Genomic DNA, 21,399 nt, shown 5'->3' on the forward strand with positions numbered 1-21,399 from the left:
TTCTAATATATACTTAAACTGTATGTATAGCTGGGATCAAAAGCCAACCATCAATTGAACATTTTGACCTTTTATATTGAAAATATACATTTTTTGCCAAAAAGACCTAATGAATTTTTTTGGTGTTTTGTGAGAAAATTACATCTTCAATACGAAAGGTCAATATTTTCATATGATGGACTGACTTTCATCCCAGCTACATACATATCATTAGATCTGTACAATTTACTTCGTGGACTGTTAAATTTTAAAAATATCAATTTTTAATTATTTGCCATAAAATTTGTATTAGGCCTATATCGCGAATTTCAAAAAAAAATTCATGTCAGAAGGACATTCCTCGTAGGCCTATTCAAAATGCAATTCGATATGTCTGATGTGCTCTCAGGTCCCACAAAAAATATGTGGAAAAAGTCGTTATCCGAGCCCTAGCGATATATAGGCCTAGGCCCATATGCTTTTTATCTGATTTTTTATCAATGTCATACATGGATGAAAAAAAATAACGTACAAGAGTTACGTAACGTGATCTCGGGAATGAACAAAATTAACGACTCATTCTTTCAACAAACTTGTAGAAATATCCAAACGTAGGTCTAGTCCCGATACCTTCTTCATATACGTGCTGTAGCCTACCTCAGTTTTGAGTATTATTGCACGGGCTTTACGTGCAGATGCAGTTTACCGATGCACGATACTAGATACTATCAGGAACCGGGGATGGTGCCCCACCCTTTACTTGGGTCATACGAAGTTCCTTCAGTTAGTGACAATACATGCATTATTACACTGCAAAAACGATGCCTTAGCAAAACAATAATACCAGGGCCAGTTTTATTGTCGGTTATATAAAGGGTATAAAACGTTTTAATAACGCTCCAACTAGATACAAAACATTGTATTAAACATGTCAAAGAATTGACGAAATATTTTGCACAAATGTTTGTTAAAAACAAATTTACAATATTAACATTTTGACCACATTTTTGAAACGTTGTTGTGTTTTTTCATTATGAAACGTTTTAAAAACGTTTTCATGACCATTATATAACCCGTCATTAGGCATCCGAACCAAATTTGTTCAATTCTTGGATCGACCGTCAATATTACTTTTGTTTAATATTGATGAACTATCAACTATATAGAATTAATAATTTTTTATTAGTGAATATCAGAGATTCATTGGGATATTCCAGTTGGGATCCACACCCCCTATAATAGAAGAAATGACTTATCTTCCACACAGGGAGTGTTAATTTCAGAATGCGTTAGGGACTATTCACAACAAACACTTGCAACGGAGGAGGGGGGGGCTGATGCATAAAGGGGCCCTGAAAAATTGTATCCCTCTGAAGGGGGCTTCTAAAAATATCACCTTAATTTTTCTCATAGAACATGAGTTTACACTATTTTCTATTTTCTATTCATTTTTCATGGCCAAAAAAAGGGGGCCCTGTAAATAATTTTAGGTCCGAAAGGGTGGGTCCTGAAAAAAAATGTGAATTTTTCTTTGTGCATCAGGCCCCCTGTTACAAGTGTTTGTGAACGGTCTCTTACCAGAAAGGGCGATCCCATTTGTAATCTACACTCCCTGTGTTATCTCTTCCATAGCGGATATATGGATTTCAACTGGAATAGCCAATTCACCTTTTCGGTATATCCCATAAGCCATTGCAGGTACACCTGAGAACTCGTCATTTGACGTCACGCCGATTTGCGCCGATGCGCACATCGTTTATCGAACATCGTTACTGCGCATTGCAAATCGGCGTTACGTCAAATGACGAGTTCTCCGGTGTACTCGCAAAGGGTTATGGGATTTACCAAAAAGGTGAATTGAACACTTTTACGTTTATACAATCCATGTCATTTACAGGCCCCATTCGTGTCACATGGGAAAACGCGGTGAATTGCTGGAAATTACCGTAAATTGCCTAAATTTATGCTAAATTGTGACCGATCACTATGAATTTCTTACAGTAAATTGTGGTAAACTTTACACAATTGTTTCGCCGCAAACCACAACAAATCTGCTAAGAAAGTTTAAAATCTTCAAAATGGCGGTAAATGAGCAAGAGATTCTGCAAAAATAATGAACGAATTACTTTGTTTTCCCATTTGACTAGACTGCTTTGCATTCCCTTTTTGATAAATAATTCACACCATGCATAAAACACAACACATCCCCATATGCGGTGTCGCGGTTCTCTGGGGACAGCGGTTTTCGGAGTGAGCCACCAACACAGTGATGATAAATTAAAAGGGTCTACTAGAGTAGACTATCATTTGACATGCATGGGACCTATTTGCTACTATCAGCACAATTCTTGAATTTCGTGTTTGCTACACTGCTCTGCACAGCATTCTTCGTTGATACTTTCGAAGACGTCCTTGCGTTTCTCCGCTTGCAGGAAACCAAGAGCATCTACAATGAATAATGAAGAAAAGAAGTAAAATGAGGTCAAACTTTGTGAAATATACAGCATTTGGAACTGGGTTTGAAGATACCTTCCCAAATTCGACCACCAGCATCCATGGTTCGATTTTGAGGTCTTTCCTATTCAGAGGAAATATTGCAATTACACACCTTATTGCCTTTTAAGGCGATATAATACCCCGATTTTCATCAGTACCCATCTTCTTTTTTATGTTGCAAATTTATGAAGTATATAAATATGTTCATCATCTCATGTCCTGAACTTATAAAATATCTCTACATACAAAGTGGTTTTAAACCATTTTAGAAAATCATTTTAGCCCTATATATTTTTTTTGTTTACTGTATCCTGGTAACTGAGATGTGTGTTTCATAACAAACCATAATTTATTCTATTGAACATGTCCAAGTATAGAATACATGAATAGAATACATTAAATCCTTTGTTATACTATCTATAGAAATGTACTCACTGATTATAACACTGAATAAATTAAATAGACCTAATCTCTTCCACATAGACAATTTAATACTACACCATGTATGTATCTTCTATAATGTGTTGTTAGGAAAAGAGATTAAAAAAAGGCTATAAGGTCATCAAAGGTCAGGTTATAGGTCAATTGGTTCAGGTCAAATTCAGGCATCAATTTTGAATACATGTGATAGTCTGTGATATCATACATGTCATAATGAGGCATCAATTTTGATATTTTGTCCGTTACTGGATATATGGAAATGTGTGAGGTGGATATACTAAAATACCTTGGGATGTAAATGGTGAGTACAATTTAGATTGCCTAGTTGAGATGGATTGGGCAAATAAATATAAAATAGTTACCAAAATCACAAAAATGAAGCTTACGGAAAACTACCTAATATGGTGGTAAAGAAGAAAAAAAACACAATCTTTTTCAACATTGCTGTAGTGTGGTTGTGGTAACCTGTTACCTATGGCTTAATTAAAGTCATAATGTACGATCTTTTTTCAGAATTTACCTTTATTTTTTTCAAAACCGATTTTTTGGCATATTTGTAATACTTACACATGTTCTAATTTAAATCTATGAGCAAACTGTCAAATTCGTCCTATTTGTAGTAAAACGGGACGATTTTCTGTTGGTCCGACATAAAGTCATAATTTTTTTAGATTATGACTTTATGTCGGCCACGATCGCAAACCGTAGTCTCCTACAAAACTAGCTTGGTTACGCTCCCTCCACAACCAAACTGGCCGCGTGGGAGACTAACTCTGAGGCCGCACTCGCTGTCCTAATCCAAATCGTGCGAGATGTTTCGAGTGATAGAGGTGAAGTTTATGTTGTTTCTTTGCAAATTCCCAATGTTTTTCGCGTCCAAATGTATTGGGAACTTTCATAATGATTGCATATTATCATTTTAGAAGAAAAAAGAAAAATCTAAAAATTTAAAAAGATCGTACATTAAGGCTTTAAGTTTCAGTGACATAGTGTCGCAAGTTCAAAATACAAAATATAGCTCAACTTTGAAAATAGAAGCATTTTAACCGGTTCGTTTTTTGATAGTTGTGGAGCACCAAGTTCATGAAGTCATAAAAGAAATCAGGGACCACTTATTCCCATTTTACATATCAACATTATTTCCCTAATGTGTTAGCAACACATATCCAAAATTTTAACGAAATCCGTTGATAGTAAGCTTTCCAAAATGAAGTGAATTTAAAACATCAGTGATGTACCACTTTTTGGCTTATACCATTAGAAGCATGTACGCGTCATTGATACTGATGCCACCAATTGAACGAGAAGATTTGCCCCTTCATTTTGCATACCACTTTGTCCAATTTCTTTTTCTCATTTCTTCACAAAATGCAAAAAAATGCAAAAAAATGCAATGGGTGTAGTACCCCCTTAACAATAACCAATGACACTAGCACATATACACTTCAGGGTCATGGATTCCTGAAAAAGTGTAAACCCAAAGTGCATGATATGCTTGGGATTAGGGTTGTTCAATGGCTACATAGAACAATAGGCACAGTGTCGACAAATTCAATCTCGAGACCTGTAGTGCACACGCTATGTCCAAAGGACCTTGAAAATTCGGGAAAAACGCAAAGTTCTAATTCCCACAAAAAATAATTAACATAGCTGTCAATGTAGATGCATCAAGTTCAAACATTCATTCAACTATCGTCAAAATTGCAGCTCAGTCGGACATTGGGAAGTGGGACAAAATCCCAGGGTCAAAATTTGTGTGGAACAAAATCGTTCCAAATTTGACAGTCATTGTTACGATTTGTACTGACGTCTATGGGGCAGCATTGGCTATAGCGGCGAATGTCGGGTTATTATTAGGTTATCAGATTCTTATTTAGCGGTCAAATTGGATAAAAGGGGAAATATTTGTCCCTGCTCTAAAGAAAATATAGGTTAGAAAATTATCAAATAAATTTATATTAAAAATTGAGATTTTATATTTATTTATATCACGAGGCGGCATTATCACAGACAAACACTGTATAAGTTAAAAACTCGACCCTCATAACTAGATGCTGTCATAGCTCAGTGGTAGAGCATAAGACTGGTAATGTCAATATCGTTGGTTCGAGTCCGCCTTATATTTATGATTTTAATGCTACACTACAATTTGTTCAATTTTTTTCGTTTATTTATTTTTTGTTTATTTATGTAAATAATTTGATATATTTGAAAGGGGTATTTGAGCAATTTGAAATTTTGACCCCCGTATAATCCTATGAGGCCATTTTGAACCCCCACCCCCTCCCAAATTGCAAATTGCAAAACGCACAACACCTATGAGTTTGCATCATACATAATGATCAGTACGTCCATGTCATCATCATAAAAAAAACCATTCTATGTATACCCGACGCCGGCATCTAGACTACTAGTATCACATCTGTCCTGCTCAAGCAAAATAATACTTGCAAATAGATCATAGTTTACTAATCTAATCCTGTAATATAGAACAGGTGATCATTGTTTACATGGTTTGTTATGGTTGGGATTAGTGTCCGATCTCTGTAAATGAAGCATATTGATATTCAGGAAGAATCTATCAGGGCGCTAGCTTTATTGTCCTATGAGATGTAGTGCGAACTGCTCAAGCTGATTGTTCATTTAGTATCATAATCTATTAGGGAAAGATAAACACTCAAAAAGAGTGATTTTTTCACTATCTATGGAGCCCAGGGAGGAACAGCTCTTCCGAGAGTGAAATTCACTCGTACAAGAGAGTGATTTATTTCACTCTTCAAAAAGAGTGAAATAAAATCACTCTTTCTGAAGAGCGATTTTCACTCAAAAGGAGCTGTCCTTCCCCGAGCTCCTAATGGGATGGAGAAAGAGTGACCAGAGTGGAAACAATAGGAGCTAACTACAAAGAGTGACTTTTGTTGAAGACCAGACAAAATTTAAAATAAAGCACAATGATTCTTTTTCGTGAAGATGGCTGACGTGTTTCGGTGTCTGTGACGGGCGCCGAGTCGGGAGTGGAAACAGCTTACTCGGTAAGTAATCGTCATCATGTATATTTCATTTGTACGTGTATTAAATTTCCAGACCTGAGATACGTTCACGATGTATGCATTTATGTATGGACTGTACATTAAGGCTTTAAGCCTATGACCCTATGCATGTGCACTCCCGGTGTGCACGACGACGTGACATCCTTCACATTTCATTTTTAACCGATTTTATCTGGAAATTACACGTACAAATGAAATATACATGATGACGATTAATTACCTTCGAAATTTTTTATCACACCCTCGTCAAAGCCTGCTTCCCGCAGCCATTTACCCACTGTTTCCACTCCAGACTCGGCGCTCGTCAGAGACACGTCCGCCATCTTTACGAAAAAGAATCGCGGCGAATGGTCACGTGTCAACGTCGTCCTGCAAAAGAGCGACTCCAATTCGCTCCGAGCGAGCGTGAATATGGATTGGCACGCATGATGTCGGCTCGAAAAAGAGTGAACCCCTGGAACACAGCTCGAAACGAGTGACCAAGTCGGCCAACACTTTGTGCGTGGGATTTGAAGAAGATTAAGTTAACATTAAATAATACTAGATGATCAATATAGGCCTACCCTTCATGCTTTTTAGGGGCGGATCCAGGAATTTTCAATAGGAGGCGCCAGAAAGGGGCCCCAATTTGATTTTAAAAAATTAGGAGGCGCACCGGGGACGCCCACCGCCCTATATCCGCCGGTATAACATACATAGTATGCTCTGCATGCTGGTAGGCCTACAATGATTAATCATAAGGGGCCGGCTGTGCAATAATAATGAGCCCTGGGGGAGGGTAAAATTGGGGGTGCAAGGATTTGTTGGCAAGCCTAGAGGGGACGGGAAAGCATTTTGGCAGGCCGAGAGGGGGGAAGCAATTTTGGCACACATTTACTGGGCATCTTTTAAATAACACGCTTAGGAACGTTCAAATATGCAACATTTCCTGATCGCTACGCTCGCATCGTATATCTAGACCTTTTAAAGTTTGCAAATTGGGAACCAAAAAATTTGGCATATACAAATAGAGGCAAAGATTTTTTGGCGGGCCGAGAAGGGGACGAGCACATTTTGGCGAGCAATTTGAAAATTGTATTCCCTGGGGCTCGTAATTATTGCACAGCCCCTAAGGAACATAATTTTCAATGCGGGCCAGCACCTACACCGTTCTGTAGCATACACTTACCCGGCGTGTCCAGCTGTTGCGGGATATCTCTGCGCTTGCCAGTACCTTCATATTGCTGGCATACGCCACTATAATATTGGTTTTGGTTGTGCCTTCCGCAAATATTTTTATTACCGCTCCTATTGTAGGATAAAAAGAAGAAATTGTCAGTGTAGAAATTTAATATGTCAACTCATTGTTAGGTTAAAAACAAGTTGTTTGCTGTAGATTATTCTTTTCTTTTTTGAGCAATTTGGCAGCATTCCGGTTTTTTATTTGAGAAAGCAAAAAATAAAATGTATTGTCGAATCAAGCTAAAAATGAATGACACAATTTTTCACTGTTCGTATATTTTAGAGTCGCGCGGTAACAGTGATCTGCAAGTTTTAAGGGTGACGATATACATATCTTTTATGTCTTTTACGTCAACGTGTCTCTTAATCATGGTTTTATGGATGGATTATATGTTTATGTAAATATCTATTTTCTTTTAACATGTAAAACTGTGTTTTATACGTTAAGCAGAGCCCTGCTGAAAATCAGTTTTTATTGAGCAGGTTACCCTGTTGAAATATTGTGAAATACATAAATAAATAATAATACGTTTTACAAAAGCGTTGTTGTTTCAGCCCTCTTTACAACATAACTCAAGAACCACAGGAAATATAATAGTATTTGTGATATTTAAATTCTTCTACAAGCTCGCTACGAATATGAGCAATGAAGTTTTTGCCAAAGCTGACTACCATTCGCAAGATGCTGTGAACTACCAAATCGCAACAGTTTAAAATAGTTAATAACCTTAAGGGCTGGGGTATGAACGTTTGGACAGTATTTATTGTGGGACATTAGAGCACATCAGACATATCAAATTGCATTCTGAATACGAAGAATGAAGTAAACTTTATAAATCTGACGATTTATACTTAAAGTGTATGTAGGTGGGATGAAAAGCCAAAACACAAAAAAAATAGGTCTTTGGGGAAAAAAATCCATATCTTCAATATAAAAGGTCAAAATTTTCAATTGATCGTCGGCTTTTCCTCCCAGCTACATACACTTTAAGAATATATCATTAGATTTATAAAATTTATTTCGAAGACTGTTATATATCAAAAATTTGAAAAATATCAAATTTTAATAATTTGTCACAAAATTTGTATTATAGGAGGGGCCTATCGTGAATTTCAAAAAATGAAAATTATTTGATATCAGGAAGACATGCTTCGTATTCAGAATGCAATTCGATACGTCTGAGGTGCTCTTATGTCCCACAAAAAATACTGTCGAAACGCCATAAACGCTCATTCTAGATCCCTTAATAAGACACGAACTAAATGAATAATGTATAACTGTGGAAAGGATGTGACATTCAACGTTTGACATGGAGGTAGGGCCTATAATGAATTAACATAAGAGATTTTTTTTCCATTTCAAATAAGATTTATTAATAACAAGGGTGTATGATTTATTGTGTGCCAATAATGTGTGCCTTCAATATAAGTGCTTGCAAATCTAAATGACCCAATTTCTTTGGTAAAAAGACCCCAGAAGCTCTTATCAGATATATAGAAAATAGCGCCCTCTTTTTTGTTATAGTTGAGCCAATCCCTATTAATTTACATGGGGTTTTGAACCTAACGTCTGATCAAAATTACTCATTAATGTGCGAACTACGCATGTGGGATATAAGGTGGATTTGGATTTGGATATATATTTGCTAGCTTTTGTTAAATTTTTAGGTCCTGCCCAGAGGTGGACCACTGGAGTGAAAAACTAAACACTTCTGGTCTGTACGTCCCATAATCTAACTTTCGGGTTAATAGCAAACCTTTTGAGATACCGAGCCTTAGAGATTGCGGTCCTTAAAGATAGCGGACCGTCGTCGGAAACAGAGCGTACATGTTGCTTTTTAAATTCCAGTATGTATACCTTTTGGGGTAAGAGCATCCGTTTGTGTGTTTTGTTTTTTTGTTGTTGTTTTTGTTTTTTGTTTTTTTGCTTTTTTTTTTGGACATACTGCCCCTACTTACCAATCCTCCCAATCAAAGACACCAGGTTTTCTCACAAGATCCTCGTCATCATACAGTCCCCTCTTGGCGGTTGCGTCTAAGTTTAAGAAGAAATTTAAAAAAAAAAAAAAAGTCAGTAAGTGGTACAATTTCAATAATTTGGCTTCGTACATTGGGTAGACTATGCCATAGTCGATTTTTGATCAATAAAAGCATGTTATTAATCATGATGAAAGCATTCAGTTGAACTCGAAATTATATTACATCAAAATACTAGTATAAAATTGTATAATTATATTAGTGACAGTAAAAGTAAAGTGTACGTAGGCTTATATTATTGAATGCAACATATCATAATGTCATAATTATATTGGCACTTCAATACTGAACAATTCTTATTTTAGAATCTACCAGTTTATTAATCGCGAAATTTCGAGTTAAAAATCGACTATGGACATTGCATTTTAAACGGGACTTTGAACGGGCAAAGTCCCTAATACACACTGTCAATCATACTTGTTTATCAATCCAATTAAACCGCGAGCAAGTACAAGACGCGCTCATGTATCTACAAAGAGTTTAATATTCCCGCCAACACAAAGGGCGGTATAGTTGTGTACCATGTAGTTATTAATGGTAATAGCAGGTGCCCGGAGGATTTAAACCATAACGAGATCTGGGCGACCAATCACAAGTCAGATCCATTTAAAGATGCATTACATCATGGCCAATTTTAGTAGGCCAGAAATCCGACAATCTCATCCATAGACGGCCGTGTTAAGCATGCAAACCGCAATCCAAAGTCAGTAGTCCACTTGGGAAGCTAACAAACAGAGGGATTACGGTGACTGAAAAGATCAGTTGTGAAAATCTATCAATTGTGCACACATTAATTAAATCATAAACTTAAATACAATATCCAGAGATTCCAGAAAATAAGTGCACACCCCCTGTAGAGGAGTAATTCTTCAACAAGAGAAATGACTGGATTTTCAAGATTGCATTCTGAAAACGACTGGAATTCCGACTGGAAAATGTTACTGAAAAAAGCTTGTAAATGTAAATCATGGAGTTGTCCAATATTGAGGATTTCCGATTTTGAACTATTTTTCCGTTTGATTCTTTCACCTTTGGACACTTTAAAAGTCTGGATTTCCAACAATCACGAATGGGCTATAGTCTGTGCTACAGACCATGTACCTATAGGAGAGAAACTACTGGGAACCACATACATACTCATGTAAACCATAGCTCATGGAAGCCACATCACAATAAGGCTATTAGTCGAGAAGATGCCTTTGGTTCTTCTTCCTTTGGTGTAAAGTTGCGTATAACTAACATTCTCTTGTTTAAAGTTGATGCCTAACATTATAGGTGCCCAATGGGCACTTTTGAGCAAAATTAAAAAAACTATACCAGAAACCGATGACCCTCTTTTGCAACATGGCTGCCAAAAGCATCCATATTGTAATAAGGAGGTCATCGGTTCCTTGTACAGTTTTTTTAAGTTGCGTAGTTGTATTTCTCATGCAAGAAAACATAATTAGACACCAAAATCTCCAAAATCGGACGTTGTTAACTATGGTCAGAATTCAAAAGGTCGTTGACCTATGAACACTTTTCGTCATAGCGCTCTCCTGAAAGGTCTGACGCATAACAAACTATACATTTTTGGAATCCTCATGACCATACGAGTAATTCGATATATTACTTGACATAATTGGAGTATTCTGAAAATTTGACCCCCATGTGACCTTGATTGACCTCTCCCCGGAATGCCCGGAAGTTTCAGGAGGTGAGCCCAAGCTAAATTTATTCAGAATCAATCAAAGATCCCAAAATGACTCTCAAACGTTTGTTCTATGATTTGGTCACGGATTCTACAGGCTGGTCCTGTACTAGGATTCATCAAAGATAGGCCTACATCAGAGAGATAGGGTACGTGGTTTGGGTTTCATAATAATATATATCTATATTTGTCTTTATTACACAATCAATGACAATAACAAAACATGGCAAACTTGAATACCATAGAGGGCGCTCAAAATGTTCAACCCGCACCTTCCGAGATTCTGTCGAGTTTGTTTAATTATAACGTTATAGACGTTAAACATGTTTTGGTTTTGGTCGAAACATTTCAATAACATTTAATTGTCGGGTTAATTAATGTATTTGCTGGGTTATTCACTTTTGTGTTCTTTTGCTCAGAAGATGCTTTCAAGATTCGGAGTTGAAACTTGGCAGACACTTACAGAAATGATTAATAAAATATCGTTTTGTAATGTAGGCCCATCTCATAATGCGATTCATTTTCAACAATGTGACCTTTTTGGGGATAGCCTACTCTGTATTAAGAAATTACTTTGTTTTCGTAATAGAGTAACATAAAATTGCGAATTCATATTAATTTTTATATGATGAAAATGAAAGAAAATCAGAAAGGCAAAGGAAAAGAAAAGGGACAAGGAGCCTGTTTTTCACGTTCCCGATCATGGGCCCAAACTACATACTCATAGTCCCATAGCTATAGCTAAGGAATTTTCGTTAACTTACCAGAATCTGCTATTTTTTCCAATGCATCCAGCAATGTACGAAGATAATTGTCTGCAAATAGAATAAAACGGATTTGAATTTTTTGGATATTTTCCATGTGAGATATGAGACGACATAAATATGAAACTTAGATCATTACCATAATGCCAACAAAAAAAGAAAGAAAGAAAGAAAGAAAGAAAGAAAGAAAGAAAGAAAGAAAGAAAGAAAGAAAGAAAGAAAGAAAGAAAGAAAGAAAAGAAAGAAAGAAAGAAAGAAAGAAAGAAAGAAAGAAAGAAAGAAAGAAAGAAAGAAAGAAAGAAAGAAAAGAAAGAAAGAAAGAAAGAAAGAAAGAAAGAAAGAAAGAAAGAAAGAAGAAAGAAAGAAAGAAAAGAAAGAAAGAAAGAAAGAAAGAAAGGAAGAAAGAAAGAAAGGATAAAAAAGAAAGGAAAGGAGGAAAGACAGAAAGATAAAAAAGAAAGGAAAGGAGGAAAGACAGAAAGATAAAAAAGAAAGGAAAGGAAAAATGAAAGAAAAAAGAAAAAAAAAAGAAAAAAAAAAAGAAAGATTAAAGCAAAAGAAAGAAAAAAGAAAAAGAAAGAATAAAGCAAAAGAAAGAAAAAGGAAGAAAGAAAGAAAGAAAGAAAAAAAGAAAAAAAAAAAAGAAAAAAAAAAAGAAAGAAAGAAAAAAAAAAAGAAAGAAAAAAAAGAAAGAAAGAAAGAAAGAAAGAAAAGAAAAAAAGAAAAAAGCCAACAAAGAAAAAAGAAAAGAAAGAAACAAAAAAGAAAAAACAGGAAAGAAAGAAAGTAAAAAAGAAAGAAAGAAAGAAAGAACAAAATTAAAGAAAATGAATGAAAAAAGAAAGAAAAGAAAAAAAAAGAAAAAAGAAATGAAAGAAAGAATGAAAGAAAGAAAGAAAAAGATAGAAAAAAGAAAGAAAAAGAAAGGAAAAGAAAAGAAAGAAAGAAAGAAAGAAAGAAAGAACGGAAAGAAAGAAAGAAAGAACGAAAGAAAGATAGAAAGAAAAGAGAAAGAAAGAAAAAGAAAGAAAGAACGAAAGAAAGAAAGAAAAAAGAAAAAGGAAAAAGAAAGAAAGAATGAATGAATGAATGAATGAATGAAAAAGAAAGAAAGAAAGAAAGAAAAAGAAAGAAAAAGAAAGAAAGAAAGAAAGAAAGAAAGAAAATGAAAGAAAGGTCCCACAATAAATACGTGAAAACGTGGCTATCCGAGCCCTTGATTAAGGAGGCCTATATTATTTACCTGGAAAACATGCAACCATAGAGATTGCTAGGCTCACGAGCAATACAGTTGACAAGATCTTCATGATTCAATCTAAAAGTATCCTGAAAATAAAATTATTAGAAAGCATTAATGATTTCCCTGGGGACACATTTCCACGTTTTTGATATTTTTTTCTCAAACACAATGCTCGTAACAAATTGCCGACTTTTGCGACATTCAGGTCGGTCCCGTATTTGTAGACGGACTCACTGCATGGTTCTATTTTGGAAAAATCGCGGAAAAGTTAGCGGAAAAGTTGGCAACCAGCTGAGTTTTGTTACTTTGGGTATGCTGAACTCGAATCTGTTGTCTGCCAAGCAATATTTTCAGACCGTGACCCTCAAAATGACCCCCAAATTAGCCAATAGGATCGTATGGGGGAAAATTAATTTTATTCCAATAACACTTTCAAACACGTCTAATTTATATCATGCCTCTGGCCTCACGGATTCAAGACAAGTGGTTCATTATTTATGTTAAGAAATGAGGCACGTTCTAGCGGTACCTCTTTTCTTATCATATAAAAATAACGTAATGCTTGTCTTGACCACAGACGCACTGAAATTCCAGTGTAGTAACTGGATTCCTTGCTCCTATGATATATACTGCGCCAATATTATCCTTACACTTGGAAAAATAATCACAATTTCAAAATTGAACCATATTGAGGTATATTATGACACCCATTTGAACCCAATAATGTGACTTTATGAAGCAAAGTTACAAGCGTTTGATCAGACGAAGGTCCAGTTTTAAAAGTGACAAACTGGTCTATTCAAAACTCCACAGACTAGACATCTAGAGAGTCGTGAATGGCTAATTTGTGCGTGCCTTTAATTTAAAACAAAAGGAACAAAAGAAATCTGAAACAAAAGAGCTTACAAATAAAATGAAAGTCATGAAAAGTACAGAGAAGTAAAAACTGAAATAAAAACTGCTTTAAATAACGCTTCATTGAAGAAACTGTGTTGTCTCTTTGTTGCGCTTGTTGGAATCTTTTTGCGCCTTGTATAGGCCAGTTTGTCACTTTTAAAACTGGACCTTCGTCTATTCAATTGCTTGTAACTTTACTTCTTGAGGTTACATTGGATTCAATGTGGTGTCATAATGTGCAGGATTAGATAGTTCATCTATTAAAAAACAAATTTACCCAATATGGTTCAGTTTTGAAATTGTGATTATTTTTCCAAGTGTAAGGATACTCTATTGGCGCAGTATACATAATGTTTGTTACCGTACCAGCGTGTTATTATTTTTTGAGAAAAAATGCAAAAATAGTCACAAATTTATCAAGGAGTGTAGTTCGGGGGTGTCCGCGAGACCGGCTCCAGAAACCATGGAACCAGTTCTCATTTTTGGTCTATTTCCGATTTTATGCATCATTTTGTGCAGTGGCGTATGTGAATTTTAAAATAGAGTTCGTTTTGTTGCTTTATGTGGTCAATACCTCAAAACTGAGGTCAATATCAAAAAAATATGAAAGATCGTTGCTTAAATTCAGTCTCAATATTAAGAAAAAAGCAAAACAAAATAGTTTGGAAAGAGTCAAAACAGATAAATCGGCAGTACTTTGAATTGAAAAATCGGCAAAAATAAAGTATACTCCTTATTATTCATGAATCAAAGGCAATCCTAAGTTTCATTCTGGAAAATATCATGATGAAGATCAAATCTTGTGAACTTTTATTTTTACATCAATTTAAATACTTCCCGCGGGTTTTCTATGCGTAACTTGCGCTACTAAGGGACGCACCAATAGACTTCACAGTCGCCTACCTGGACAACCGATTCTTTAGAAATGCTAAGTCGCGCTAAAAGTCGATCGATACATGTTAAAATCAGCACAATTCAGAGATCCACCTTTTTGCTATGAAATTAATTTTCTCGGTCAAATATAAAGCAATTTTTTTTTTCTTCAGTAATGTCAGTTAAAAACTTGGTGCTTGGATATACATTTTTTAAAATCCTGGTGTTAAAATTAAGCATCAAATTGTATCTTTTAGTGTGATATTTTGATTTTTATAGGCCTTGAGTTCGCCTGCGAGCTTTTTACGGAATTGATTTTTAGCGTCTCAAACTAATATAGTTTGCTAAAGAAAGATATTTCCCACCTCTGTAAAGCACATCGTGTGGGTCTATATATTATAGTTTTGTCAGAATTTCCGTTTTATTTTACCATTTTTCCCTTCATGCTCTGAAAATGTCAAACTCGGTGCTTTTATCTCGTGCGCAACCAGCAGAAATAGTCGATATTTTCATGGTTGTCATCCAGGGCAATTTTCCATTGAAAAGCAAAGATCATGAAGATTGCCCCACTAGCGATTTGGTAGCCCAAATCTCCAATTGGGTTTTCTGGTAAATGAGGTGAATTTTTAAAATTTGCTCCCGTGATAGCCTGCAATTTCAATTTATATGGATTCCATGATTATGAAAACCATTTTGTCTGTCTGTGTGTTTGTTTACCTAGGTTAGTCCGTATTAAGAGACGCACGCTTGAGGTTCATGAAAATCCACGGTCCAAACCTAGAAAAATTAGCGTGTTATTATAGGGGATTTTAATCTTCTGTCCCTCCTATCTCCATGTGAATTTTATATGACCTACCCACTGCCCCCCCCCCATCGCGGGTTGCCATTTTCATTACACCCTTCAGACTTGTGTTCGGGTTTCTGTAGAGATTCATCAGTGTTCGGGTTTGTTTTTAATTTGACATAGGCCTAACCATATTTGTCATAATTAAGCGCTATACCTAAATGTGAGCTATGCTATATATTATTATGTAATATCATGTACATGTAGGCCTATAGGGTGGGGTGGGTGCAGAGGTGTGTGAGGTGGGCACTGGGTAGTGGGGTGTATGTAGGGAAACTTTAGTGTGGTAATCAACACACTTTAACCATGACTTTCAATGCAAGGCTTATTGTTGCCACAAATGTTTTTTTTCCCTTAAGGTTATTTAATAAGTTTTTATAAACTTCCATGTTTATCCTGGTATTGTTTTGGCTGCTTCATTAGGGCCTATGACTTTCGGTGGGTTTCCAAATGCAGTTTCAAACAAACACAAAAACAAAAGGCACCATACCCAGTCATGCACCTTCATGACAATTGAAACACTACGTCAAGTATTAACATCCAAGTTATTCTGTTTTTAGGCAAGCAATTTTAAATAATTGCTTGAACAGGTTTTTGTTTAAAAACAAAAACCTGTTTAAGTTAACAATGAAAATGAATGTTTCTTATAAGGCACAATCTCTGATGAGGAACTCAAAGCGCGTAAAGCACGAAATTTACAAACACACATAAAAACAATCAATTTATAAAGATGTTTAAAAACAAAAACCTGTTTAAGTTAACAATGATAATGAACGGTTCTTATAAGCCACAATCTCTGATGGTTCTTATAAGGACAATCTATTTCTGGCGTTTAAATAACGAAAGTCTGGGGCGTTACGCCGGGGCGTTACGAAGGTTATTAAACATGCTAAACAGTAAAACAATTTAATGTAAGATCATTCTTGCTGTAATATTGTAAGGTACCTGTCACATTTTCAAAATCAGTCATGTCATTGCTTAATGCTTTTATTTAATATCGTTATGAATTCGGCAGATGGCCGAATCCTTTTGGTAAATATTTTTTTACACGTGCATTACTTTAGAATCAGTACCTGCAGAATATTTAAAAAGACATGAAATGTCAATCAAGTAGGCCTACCCCCCCCCCTCCAGAGTCATTTTTAACCCGTTTTGTCCAAAAAGAAATGTATTATTAATATAAATTAAACGTTGAATGTTATAACAATTTAAAATACTGGACAGTGGTATGAATAAAGCAAACTAGAAACTTAAATATCTTAAATCTAATTTTTTATGTAATTTTATTAAAATTGAAGGCCAAAACTTGAGTTTAAATGACAAAATAATTGGTTAAAAAATAACAATGAAATTGAAAAACTTCTTTGTAATTTAAACACCAATAAACAATGTTTTCAATATTTTGAAACTCTTCTTTATTCATATCAAAAGCTTTCAAACTTCTACCAAAATCGGAACTTTTATTAAATTGGAAATAAAAGCAGGCCTATTCGCGGCAAACGCACACACAGCGAAAAACCTGGCGGCGTCCATGAACGCGCTTGTTGATGTCCCTCCTCTTTTCTTCGTAAATTGCTCCTTAAAGGGTACATGCCACAAAATAGCTTTCCATAGACTTTACGTGCAAAATAGGGGTCACGTTTTAGGCTATAAGTCGAGTTATGTCTTACTTTGAAATATATATTTGATATCATCTTAATCAGAACAAAATTCTGCATAACATATCTGAAAATAACACCATATTTTAGGTCTACTTTTTGAGAAAAATAGCGCTATATAAAAAGACCCAATTTTCCCGTGTTTACGTCCGACTGCTAACCGCGTTTTGACCTCGTTGTTCATGCGCTCATCATCGTAAACATCACTCAAATGTTTGCGTTTTCTGTTCAAATTAGTAGAGATCACATTCACAAGTTCTAGCAAAACACGATTTGCAACACTAAATTTGTTAATATTGTACCGATTTTGCACATTTTTTATGGAAAGTTGGGACTATATAGTCGTGATAAACTTTTACCGGAAACCGCTTCACAGGCGGATTTAGTGGTATGAACCCTTAAAAAAATCGATATGCTGCCCTCTATAGGTAGAGCATTGATGCCTTGTTCTCTAATTCAAAAATAATGCACGTTTAAAATGAATTTACGTAAAGCCGAATCCGGATTCGGCCGTCTGCCGAATTCATAACGATATGTAAAATTCACGTTACCATTAGATTGAAAGGAGTACATGTACTGCAAGCTCATTTTTTGGTAATGCATAAACTAATTAAGTTCAAAAAGAAATTTTTGTTACACGAGAACTTATTTGGCTATTCCATTTAAAATACACACTAAAATAATAAAAGCGAGTAAAATGTTGGTGCATTGGATGTAGCTTAACATTATTTTTGTGTGTTTATACAAATTTTTAGAATAAATTTGAAAATCCTTCGTTTAAATCCTTTTTACGCACCATGTTCACAAGATCAAAACGCGTTCCATGAGGTTTTTTTTTCAAATGTGCGCCCCGTATAAAACCACGATGAGTGATTGTTTTCTTTTTTGTATTGTACTGCAAATCGATCAAAGAAATAATGTTGCCATGGGGAAGACTCTGATACAGTATCGATTAAATTTCAAAAGCCCGTTTTGGGGGAACATTTTCAAGAATCTTGCCCGGATCACAAAATAATAACCATGATAACAATTGATTTAGGATAGTACTCGCCTTGTGCATGACGGTCCCAGGTTCGATTTCCGGCGGTGGAGATTTACTGGGATATTGACTGGGGAATGCCTTGGCAACCTCTGTAGATTAAATTTAGACTTTCGCTCTCCTCATGATTCATTTAGAATTGGGTAAATGAATCTTGAAAGTACTCCGTACTTCGGAGGGGACGTTAAGCGATCGGTTCCGTGTACAGAGAGCCCGGGGGTCACTCCCATTGTGGCCTGTACACCATCCGCGATAATGAAAACGCGTTAAAAAGGGTAGTTTTTCGTGGGTAGACACGATACGCGCGTAACGCGTTTAGGGTGTCAAAAACATGAAATATTGGAATAAAAGGTAGCAAAATTGCAATTGCTAATACGCGGAAATGAAATTTAGGGTATGAAATTTGATGCAAGGAATAAAATCCCTGTTTAGGGTATTATTTTAGCCAAGGGTTAAATCCTTGTTTAGGGTGCTTTTCAAAATTTGATTATCGCGGATGGTGTACAGACCACAATGGGAGTGACCACCCCCCCCCCCCAACCCGGACGCGTTATTTCTTTCTGCAACCATAATGGGCCGCACTACAATAACACATAGTAGGCCAACATACATGTAAGTATGAGACCATATAACACGAGTGTATTGCCATTATTATTTCCTCTTACTTAATAAAATAAAAAGAAATTTACTAGAATTAAAATTCTACAACGGTTTAGCAGGGGTTCGAACCCACACTCTATGTATACAAAGTCTAATGCCTACACAACTATGCTATCATGGGTCGTTGTGCCAGAAAGGTGTTTGTTTATCATACTTATTGACTACGCAATAAAGTGCATACACACAATATACTATTACTAGTATATTAGTGCTATAAATACCTATATCATCTCCTAATCCTAACCCCAACCCTAACCCTAAACCCTAACCCTAACCCTAACCCTAACCCTAACCCTAACCCTTACCCTAACCCTAACCCTAATCCTAACCCTAATCCTAATCCTAACCCTAATCCTAACCCTAACCCTAACCATAACCATAAACCCTAATCCTAACCCTAACCCTAAGACCCTAACCGTAAGACCCTAACCCTAAGACCCTAACCCTAACAATAATGGAACTTCCCTCGGACTATGCGGTTAGTTATATATTGCGGCCCATTATGGTTGCAGAAAGAAATTAAGCCACCCGGACAGAGAGCCATACCTAGTAGTACATTTATCTCTCACAGCCAGTTTCGAAAAGAGTAAGACTGTTCCCAACCCGTACCGGTGTTCAAATATACCCCATGAAAATTAGCCTAAATATTGAGGCTTTCTTCAGTTCAATAATTGAAACTCCTGGCTCCGACCGGCCGGGAGTTCCAACAGGTGCTGGGGGGTGTTTGTATGTGTTTAATGTGCATTCACATACACACTTAGCCGTCGGTACGAAGAAATCGTTGCTCCAAAAATTATTGCAAATTGCACATTTGTAATCATTTTTCACCACAAAATATGATATGAAAACACAGGTGAGCAATGTATGAATATGGAGAGGTGAAAAAGGTTGTTAATTATTGTCAATACTCAATATTAATATTTTGCGACATTTATAATGAAAATAATTAACACTCAAGACACCCTATGGTAGATTCGATTGCCAGTCCTATATACGCCGTACCTATGTATATTGAGGACTGGCTTACGCCATTTTGGATGTCAATGGGAAATACACACTTAACGATTTGCGCCGGTTAGAAACTTGAAAAAAAATCTTTAAAATTTCATCAATGTATACAAAAGTGGTACCAACCGTATTGTGCTTGCTAATTTAAGACTCGGTTGAAACAAAATTAAGGATCGAAAGCATTTTAGTGTCCAAAAAGGCAAAATTATCGTCAAAGTTCTGCCGAAATCGGCACCCTTGCGAAGGGTTCAGAATTCGAATCGGGAACGAAAATATCCGATCTTTGCGATCAAAAACACAAAATTACAACTTTAAACATACTATTGGCAAAAGACATTATTACCAAACAATACAGAATAGAAAATTTGACATCATTTTCTCAAAATATTGAAAAAATTTGCTCACTAGACATCGAAAAAGTACGCAATCCAATTCCCGTTCAAACGCGTGGGAAACTGAAAGTGCGATAATCGTGACTACCCTATGGCACCTTCTACAACTTGAGAACAAGTCCTCAAACGTTCGAAATTTGTAGTTACTACAACTGGGCTTTCTTTAGTAATCCATGGTTGTCAAAACCAGAACAAATCGAATCAAAAGTGACTTTATACACGCTAAATAACGGATAAGCTGGCTCCAGAGCTCTGGGTCTGAGCAGAGAAGATGATCATCTTCTCTGGTCTGAGCTGGCTCTACATGACATGTAACAGACTTACCTTACACAGTATCTGATAGACACGACGAGAACAGTCCACTACCTTCTTCTTGCGTGATGTCCTGTGTGAAAGTGTTTCACCTGAGAGTTGATATAAACTTATATATAATACCACAGAGTATTACATTTGAGAGGACACTCTATTCACGTGGTTTTTCCAACGTTAAAAGATCACGAATTTTGGTGGTTTGCAAATGAAAAGTGTCCGCACTATCGATTGATTACGTAACTGTTATGAATAATTTATTAGGTTTTTCAATGCAGTCGCCTCGACCCATTAGTACTTGGAATAACAATCCGGCGAGTTCACTGAATACTGATGGAGTTTTAATGGCGTTTAATGGCGTTTCTCCTCTCCATACACAGATGAACAAATACAATAGATGAAGGTCAACACGTATGACCTCCTATGTGACATGTTATATGTGATGTACACAACCCTGAATATCATAAAGATCAGTATTCGTTTGTGCATATGAACTGCACATTTCATGATTTATGTTGCTAAATATTACTCATTATATATTATGACAAATATTGGTATTATGACAATACGGTATATACATTGTATATAAAACGACTAATAGATCCTACTATCATGGCGTCAGGTCAATGTTCATCATATCCCGTATGTTTCTTAACATTCATTCATATTTGAGACAAATTGCTGTGCTCATTTTATAGGTGCACAGGTAGATCCGTGTTTTTTTTTATTTTCATTTCTTTTTAATGAAAGAATTAAGGTTTTCCACTGCACGTGGGCCACAAGGGTGATACTAATTTTAAT

At 35.9% G+C, this 21,399-nt stretch overlaps 1 protein-coding gene across 2 annotated transcripts; it reads right to left on the reverse strand.

The window, feature by feature from the left end:
• Positions 1–623: 623 nt before the first annotated feature.
• On the reverse strand, positions 624–20,831 carry LOC140168122 (uncharacterized). 2 transcript variants are annotated; one of them, XM_072191431.1, is made up of 6 exons: positions 20,619–20,831; positions 12,922–13,004; positions 11,679–11,729; positions 9,147–9,222; positions 7,135–7,253; positions 624–2,425 (listed from the first exon to the last, which is right to left on the reverse strand). In XM_072191431.1, the coding sequence occupies exons 2-6, from the start codon at positions 12,983–12,985 to the stop codon at positions 2,316–2,318; spliced, it is 420 nt and encodes a 139-aa protein (XP_072047532.1). In that variant the 5' UTR covers positions 12,986–13,004; positions 20,619–20,831; the 3' UTR covers positions 624–2,315. The 2 variants fall into 2 exon arrangements, with proteins under 2 accessions (XP_072047532.1, XP_072047530.1); XM_072191429.1 differs by having other exon boundaries at positions 20,614–20,826.
• Positions 20,832–21,399: the final 568 nt, after the last annotated feature.

The sequence above is a fragment of the Amphiura filiformis genome, chromosome 13 (assembly GCF_039555335.1).
Source record: "Amphiura filiformis chromosome 13, Afil_fr2py, whole genome shotgun sequence".
NCBI lineage: Eukaryota > Metazoa > Echinodermata > Ophiuroidea > Amphilepidida > Amphiuridae > Amphiura > Amphiura filiformis.